This window comes from Mastomys coucha, unplaced genomic scaffold (assembly GCF_008632895.1).
Source record: "Mastomys coucha isolate ucsf_1 unplaced genomic scaffold, UCSF_Mcou_1 pScaffold20, whole genome shotgun sequence".
NCBI classification, from domain to species: Eukaryota; Metazoa; Chordata; class Mammalia; order Rodentia; family Muridae; genus Mastomys; species Mastomys coucha.
In genome coordinates, this window is record NW_022196903.1 from 66,926,613 (window position 1) to 66,935,490 (window position 8,878).

The 8,878-nt window shown below is 40.0% G+C and overlaps 1 protein-coding gene across 3 annotated transcripts in view; it reads right to left on the reverse strand.

The window, feature by feature from the left end:
- Dnah6 (dynein axonemal heavy chain 6) overlaps positions 1–8,878 on the reverse strand; it is a 223,851-nt gene that overhangs the window by 205,549 nt on the left and 9,424 nt on the right. For all 3 annotated transcript variants that reach the window (XM_031382227.1, XM_031382226.1, XM_031382225.1), the window contains exon 5: positions 2,175–2,442. In XM_031382227.1, the coding sequence (XP_031238087.1) occupies positions 2,175–2,442 (268 nt within the window). The remainder of the gene's footprint in view (positions 1–2,174; positions 2,443–8,878) is intronic.

The window sequence follows — 8,878 nt, forward strand, 5'->3', positions numbered from 1 at the left end:
TGGGAAAGGAGAAATCATATGACATGTAATAAAGAAAATAGAAAAAAAAAAAGAAAAAAAACCAAGATGTGTTGGAAAAGAATAAACAGAGTCACCAGTGACCCAGAACTTCCATCCCAATAATGTGCCCAGGAGAAAAAAAATCTTATACATGAGTATTTATAATATGTTTAGAAAAATTTTTTTAGAGAATTTGTAATATGCTTAGGAAAAATATACATAGATATTTATTTGTAATTGCACTTATTTATAATAGCATATCTATCAAGACAGAAATCAAATATCTATCAAGAAAGAAATAAAATACACATAACCACACAAATAAATATAGTTAGCCGGTGAAAATAAATGGTACTTTGCAACACAGATGCATTTTGAAGAGAGTATGCTAAGTGAAAAATGTATGTCATAGTGAATGATCCCTTAAGTGCACAGAATAGGAAAAGTTATAGAGACAGAGAGTACATGTTGGGTGAGGAACAAGAGGGCTGGGAGGAAATGGAGAATGGCTATTCCTGGCTAATGGAGCTTCTTTTTAAGGTGATAGATATGTGCCAAAATTGACCGTGGCAATGGTTAGTCCACCCCGTGAACACACTAAACATTATTAAGTTATATACTGTGGGTGGGTGAATATATAGCAGGCATGTGAATTATGTATCAACGAAGTTGTTGTGGGAAGTTTAGGCACAGGGGCTTACAAGGTTGTCTATTTTCATAAAAGAATCATAAAATAAAAATATCAGAGCCAGCAAGTGTCTCAGGGAGTACAGACATTTATGATCAAGGCTGAGGTCCTTAGCTCAATCTTAGGGACACGCCAGATAGACGGAGAGACTAACTCCCATAAGTTGTCCTTATGGGACACACACACACACACACACACACACACACACACACACACACACACACCCTACAGAAGTAAAATGCAATAAAAATTTTAAAATGGGACCTGGAGAGATCACTCACTGGTTAAGAGCACTAGCTGCTCTTCCAGAGGACCCAGGTTCTATTCCCAGCATCCATATGGCAGCTCACCACTATATGTAACTCCAGCCCCAAGGGATTCAACACTCTATTCTGGCTTCCACAAGCTCTTTACACACACAGCATACAGAAAATTTTTCAGGCAACACACAAAATAAAAGTTAATTTCTTAATTTTAAAAACAATTCTTAAATTAAAAAAAAACCTCATGCATCTTTTTTAGTCTAGTCTAGAAGAATCAACAGTCAATGTCACTTAATTGCATGGATTGTGCTTGTGGTGTGTTGGTTAGCATTTGGTAGATATTGGAGACATAACCGGCAGTGAGTAGATTCCTAGGTAAACATTAGCTTAGAAAGATGAGAACTTTCTAGCATGCCAGGAAGAAATTTAAGAGGAGATGCTATCAAGCCCCATATATCACTGCCAAAGTGACAATCCTCATTGCATAAGAGAAGATATGAGGACAGGGAGAGGTCATTTAAAAGACAAATCTAGGAAGATTTTTGCATAATGACAAAAATATATATCTATTCAGTGTTCAAACCATGGTGAAGAAGTTCAAATGGCTAATAAGCCCTTAATAAAGTTAGAAAGGCAGAGCTTAAGGTTAATGCTGGGAAGGAATGGGCTATCCTTGCAAAGTTCAGCATGCTCAGTGGGATGGATGACCCCAGATGATCTACACACCTACTTTGCATGATTCATTTTAATTTTTATCCGTCTATATTAATCTTAAGTTCTCTCAATCTCCTCTCTTGTACAAATGACATGTTTATAAAAAGCAATCAGATCATTCTCAATGAGAAGCAAACGGTGGCTACTGACCCTACAAGGTGACTAGTGTCAAAGAAACAGACCTGTACACCTGACCATAATACTTCATAGATGGGGCAGGGGTCTACGAGGCAAACCCCTGCCGGAAGAATCACCAATTTAAGATTTCTAGGCTGCCTCTAGTTGAAGGAGACCTGTGTTTCTCTTCTCACACTTCTGCCTTTTGCTTCCCTAGTTAAGAGCTTGCAACCCCACAGATTACAGACTGCTACATGTTGTGACAGGCAAAGGCTGTGAGTACTGTACCAAGATAAAATACTCTGGGTCAGGTGTTTCTATCCCAGCGCCTGTGACCCCATCACACTTTCTTTCCCTGTAATGCTTTTAAAACACGACTAAGAAATACATACAGGATTAACAATGAACAGGTTTTTTAGAAGCGCTTTTCGACAGCCAGTGATTTTCTTGGAGCGCACGTTCTTCCGCCACACGCTGAAAGCCTTCCACTTCCGAAAAAGCGCAAAGATGGGGATCTTCGTGAGCTCTCTGTGGTACAGGTACTCCTGTTCCCATCGCTCAGTCTCGATGAACTCGATGTCATCGTTGTAAACGTGGGTAACTGCATCTTTGCTAATTGTGTAGTAGTCGTTTTTATTGATGTTGTCATAACTTACGACCCTGTGGGCGAATACCAATTGGGACAAATGGATGAAGACCTCAGGACAAGAGGAAGCAATGGAAGTGCTTTTTGTTGTAAAGAGAAAAGTGCGTTAAAGGTGAATACCATTTAAAATTTAACCAAATTCTAACAAACTTTCAAATAAAAGAAAAGTCTTCAGAGAGAAAGACAAGGTTTAAACAGCAGACGAGATTTTAGAGAGATTTCACAGTGTCAGTGATGTGTTTGATCGTTACAGTTGAGCCATCTTTCAACAAATACACAAATCCACTATAGACATTTTTAAATTACATTTATTTTATATATTTTGCAGGTGTGTGGATTTAGAGGACAATTTGTGAGAGTCAGGTTTTGTCCTTCCACTGTGTGGGTTCTGGGGGTTCAACTCAGGCTCAGGCTCAGACTCAGCTGCTTCTTTACCCACTGAGCCATCTTGTCGTCTTCACTTTAGACATTGTTTTTCTTACAATCCTATTTTTTTTTTTCTAGACAGAGTTTCTCTGTGTAGTCCTGGCTGTCCTGGAACTCACTCTGTAGACCAGGCTGGCCTCGAACTCAGAAATCCACCTGTCTGTAGACATTGTTTATCTTGAGACAGGTTCTATGTAGTCCGGGATGTCCTGGAAATCACAATGTAGTCCAGGCTGGTCTTGATCTCAGAGAGATCGCCTGCCTCTGCCTCCTGAGCGTTGGGATTAAAGGTGAGTCCACTATGCCTAGCTCAGCTACAGACATTTTAAACTTAATAGTCTTTTATGTAAAGTGCTCAGAATTAAGTCAGTATCAATTATTAACTCTTTAGAGTAACAATTCTCAACCTGTGGGCCATGGCCACTTGTGGGTCAAATGAGCCTTTCAACAGAAAGGCTATCAGATATCCTGCACATCAGATATTTACATTATGATTCATAACAGTACTGAAATTACATTTATGAAGTAGCAACAAAAATAATTTTATGGTTGGGGGTCACCACAACATGAGGGACTGTATTAAATGGTTTCAGCATTCAGAAGGTTGAGAACCTTTCAAATCATGCTTTAGAGGTTACATTCAATATCAACAGCACAAAAGAGCCTTAAACTATCCAGTAGTGATGGGGTTATGAGAAAGGTTGAAGAAAACATGAATTATGAAGAGTAGAATCAAGATCCAGATTAAGCTCAAATATATGCCTAGTTCATCATAGATTATTTTCAAAAACTTTTTAAAGATACCCCTTCTTATCTGTCCTCAAGGGCATCCTTCAGCTTCATGTAACAGAAGAAAACTAGATTGAGAAGGAGTGCAAAAACAGGATAAATTAAAAGGGAAAAATGAGGGCAGATTCTTTAAAAGTTCTCTGATTTAAATTTTTCATAAGAATTTAAACCACAAAGTTATTTCCTGTAATTTTAGCTATAGCAGCAAAAATATATGCTACTTCAATGAAATAAGACAAATATGAAATATGATATAACACCTTTCCTAATATGTGTTCAGAAATTTAGGGGAGTAATGTCTATAAAGAGTCTGCGAGAGCCTTAGGATCACAAGACAATGATTAGGCACAAAAGCCAAAGCTCAAATCTTTCCTGTTTTAAGGACATGTAAAAAGTGTGTGAAACAGGCCAGAGTGGGGGCTCTGGCTAAGACTGATGGCTTTTATTTGAATATACTAGCATATATTTGGATTCTCTACATAATATGAAACTTCAGGTTGCCTTGTTGTAGCCACTATTCTATTGCTGTGAAGAGACACTGTGACCAAGCAACTCATAAAACAAAGCATTTAATTGGGGCCTTGCATACAGCTTCAGAGGCTAGTTCATTAACATCATGGTGGGGAGCAGACAGGCATGGTGCTGGAGCAGTAGCTAAGAGTATACACATCTGAGGGGGCTCAAGAAGAACAGAGAGAGACAGAGAGAGAGACAGAGAGGAGAGAGGGGAGAGGAGCGAGGGTAGAGGGAAATGAATATGAATATGGGCCTGGCAAAAACTTTTTTAACCCTCAAAGCCCACCTTCAGTGACACACTTTCTACAATAAGGCTAAACCTTCCAATCCTTCTAATCATTTCAAATAGTGTCACTTTCTGATGAGTAAGCATTCAAATATGAGCCTATGGAGGGTATTCTTATTCAAATCCCTGCACCTCTGAAGTTAGTCAACTTCAGGTGTCTCATTTACATCAGACATCAAAACCAAGCAAGAACAAGCAGGCGGTCATGGTCTTAGACATGTCTAGGAAACTTGCTGTGTGTGCTCTCTACTGACAAGGATGACAGTTGGGGTTCATGACATCAATCCACTTGCTAGTGCTACTTAGAGATTTTTGTTTATAATTTTCCTTCTTTACAAAATATTGTCAGGCCTTCAATCTGTTTATTTTCTACATCTCAACTCTCTACAGGGCATTACACATGTACTTTTTTTTTTCAAGCATGTATTTTTTTAATTGTTTATTATTTACTTGGAAGGCATGTCACCGTGTGTATGTGGAAAATCTGCAAGAGTCGTTCTGTGTTTCTGTCACGCAGATCCTGTGGCTTGAGCTCAAGTCATCGGCCTTAGTGGTAAGCACCTTCACCATCTGCACCATCTCACCTATTGGCTCAAAGTTCTCTTTCTCTCTCGCTTTCCCCTCCACCCATATGTGTGTGTGTGTGTGTCTCTGTGTGTGTGTGTGTGTGTGTCTGTGTCTATGTAATTGTCTCGGAAGTTTCAGTCAGTGGCCCTTCAGCCTGATGTGAGACACATGACAGTGGTGACAATGTGGCAGAGGCAGTTCACTTCATGGCAGGTAGGAAGCAGAGTGGAGGACTGACTGGGGACTAGGAGCGACCACTGAAGGCACACCTCAGTGACCGAGTTTCTTCAACAAGGCCCTGCCTCCTCAAGTTTCCCAAACCTCCTAGAATACCACTGCCAGCTGGAGGCCACACTCCAGACATGAACCTGCGGGGACAGTTCCTATTCAGGCTCAGACGCTGGATTATCACCCTGGGCTCACAGTGGGTGCCTATGAAGAAGCTGGAATCCAAGTCAAACCTAGACTCTGACTCCTCATGTACTCTAAGGCTCCAGGTCAACGGCTTCCTAGACCATGTGGCCTCCAGTTGGAAGAAAGAAAAGCTGCAGAGACCAAGAGAGTTCATTCTCACGGGAGATACATGAAAGTCAGAATGGTGTTTTTCCTTCCTCAGCACCTCTTACATTTTCCTCCATACTGACAAAGAAAAGCTGTGCCTAACTTCCTTTTAAGTATTCTTGGCTCTTGGCTGTTTCTTCTCTGTCTACAACGTGCAGAGCCTCTTCCAGTTTGTCCATAGATTTTTTTCCTGACCCTGCTGCTTATCTAACTTCAAGCTTCACATCTTTACTGTTCCTTCAGAGTGGTGTGTGCCAGCAGCCATGTTCACTCTTCCTTCACAACTCCGACTAGTCTTCCCCCACATCCTAGATCAAATGTTTTTTTTATTTTTTTTTATTTTTGAGGATTTTAAAAATGTACAGTGAAATATGATCCTATCTACCCCCTACATTCTCCCCAAACATGCCCCTTTTCAACTTCATGCCTTTTGTATATCTTACTAAATCGTACATGTATTATGCATGTATATGTGAGTGTGTATATGTGAAAGTGCATGTGAATATATGTGTATGCGTTAATGTGTGTATTCATGGGTATATGTGAAAGTATGCATGCGTGCACATGCATGTGTGTGTGTATACAAATGTGGGGGCCAGAGGTCAACCTCAAGTATCATTCATAGGTGTCATCTGTCTTGTTTTGTGACATGAGGCCTTTTACTAGCTAGGATCTGGGTCTCACTGATTAGGCTAAATTGGCTACCTAATGAGCTCCAGGGATTCCTGTCTCCATTTCCCCAACACTGAGGGCAAGCACATGGCACCATGCCCAATTTTTGTGCTGGGGACTGAAGGCAAGTTCTCATGCCTGAAAAGTGAGCATTCCACTGACTCAGCTATTGTATGGAGACTCTTCTCACAAGGATCCAGTGCAATCCAGTTAGTAGACAGAAAGGGGAAGCAAGGTCAGGAGAAGCCCATAAAACTTTAGATACTGTGTGTAATGTTCTGTAATCTTATCTCCTTAGACTTTTCTTGTCCATTGCCGAAAGGTTTTTTTTTCCCCAAATTCAGGTTCCAAGATTCTGTGCTTTGGGAATCTCAAAGCAATCATTTTCCACCATAATTCAGTTTTAGCTTCTCCCCATGCAGAAATTGTTTACCAATTAGGGTCATTTTTTTTATCATAATCAATGTTACCTGGAAACAATCAACTTGATTATTAACAGTTTACCAGGAGGATGGGTTTGTAATTTTAAACAAAGGTCATGTTCCCATGCAACATAAAAATGTTCTATAATCCTAAGACACTTTGATATAAAGTACCCACAAAGAGATAGAACTTTGGTGACTGCAAGGGCTTATGAAGACACTAATGATAATTTCTTTATAGCATATGATAAAAAAATGCAAGGCAATTTTGAGTCAATTTGTCAATCTTGAGTTTGATAAAAGCTTCATGTAAAGTGTAGTTCGTAAGTACCCACGGCGACGCCCCTGGCCCTTTCTGAAGTAGCTCTGAGTCTCAAATCAAGACTTGGTGGAAGATCTGTTGAAGTCTTGGCAGCTACCTCTGCTGAGAGAAATGTGGAAGCAGAGGCATCAAGGAGTGGTGGGTGCATTACTGCCTGTGTCAGGTGGCTAGGAATTCCCACTATTTGGATAACTGGTTCTCCTGCAACTAGCTATCAAAGGTATCATAGATTTGTTTTTAACTCTAATGATGTCTCTTCCTGTGACAGATGCAGTGTTGAAATTTCCTGTGATAGTAGAACTGAGCTAAAATTTGGTCAAACATTCCCATGCTGAGTGTTTTAGAAATATTGGTGAAGCTGTCTCTCAAACACAGCTGTAATTAATTCAGATCCACATCTCAAATAAAAATAACCCCAGAAGTATGTTAAATCACCCTTTCCTAGAGCTAAAATCTTAAAAACCTTCTTGCCAGCATCTGTTAATATATTTTCTGGCATCTCTTAGAATGTGTTTCAGTTCATTCAGGTGCAGATATGTCAGTTAAATCCACAGCTATGTGACCAAGTACCATCTCTAACTAGATCATCGAAGTTTCATCATTTGTAAATATTTTTATGATTACTGACAAAATTCTTCTTTTGGATCCAATGCGTTAAGAGTGAAGCTAGATTTGTCTTAAAATAACTTGTTTTCTCCATCTATGATGAGTGAGCCAACCAATAACCTGCCCAACTTGAGACCCATCCCATAGGCAAGCACCAATCCCTGACACTATTAATGATACTCTCTTATGCTTGCAGACAGGAGTCTAGCATGGCTGTCCTCTGAGAGGCTCCACCCAACAGCTAACTGACACAGATGCAGACACCAACAGCTAAACAGTGGATGGGGCTTGGGAACCATTATGGAAGAACAGGAGGAAGGATGGTGACTCCTAAGGGGATAGGAACTCCACAGGAAGACCATCAGAGTCAACTAGCCTGGACCCTTGGGGAAGGAAGTCACTGGGAGAGGGGGCAGTGAGCACGATGTACACTGAATAAGTAAAAATATAACAATAATAATAACAATAATAATAATAATAATAATAATAATAATAATTTTTTTAAAAAGAGTGAAGCTGGCAAAATGGGCTGCTCTTGTTTCTTTGCAAAGAGCTAAGGCTAAAAACTAAACAGACCACTTGTGTCTGCACAGAGGCTGAGCTGTGGTCTTCAGGAGCTTCTCATTGACTTTCTCTTTAGACTTCCGGAATAAAGACATTAATGGTTACTGGCTTCCCAACAGTCTATGCTCTTTTCGGGAGGCACTTTCTGAAATGCAAGTCAGACCGTGACGCTTCTCCACTTGAATTCAGCCAGTGCTTTGCCATGTTCTCAAAGTAGACTTTAAAGTCCTTCCAGTGACCAGCAAGGCCAAGTAGTCCATCTCTGTTCTCCTTCGGTCTCCAGCTGGCTACCAGCCTCCTCTTTGCCCCTTTAACATTGCAGGTATTAGAGAATTAGGACGCAATTTCTCCCAAATTCTGTCTGGAATGTTCTTTGTACCACCATGGAATTCTTTCCCTTTTCTTCAACTTCTTGTTCAACCACACTGGCCATCCTACTTCATTACCCCCTCTCTTCCAGCACTCTCAGTCTCTTTAACCACACGTCTCATTTGCAGCCTCTGTGTAATTAGCTAATGCATTGTGCTTGGTGTCTTTCTTTTTTTTTTCAGGATATATACTATCCTTCCTACAAATTATCTCTCTTATTAATGATTTTGGGATTCACAAGTCTATTATTTTACATTTTCATTAAAATAGCTTTTTCTTTTTCCCCAGGACAGCTGTCTTGAGTGTAATTTGGCTCCATTTAAAGTACAGTCTTTTTTTTTTTTTTTTTT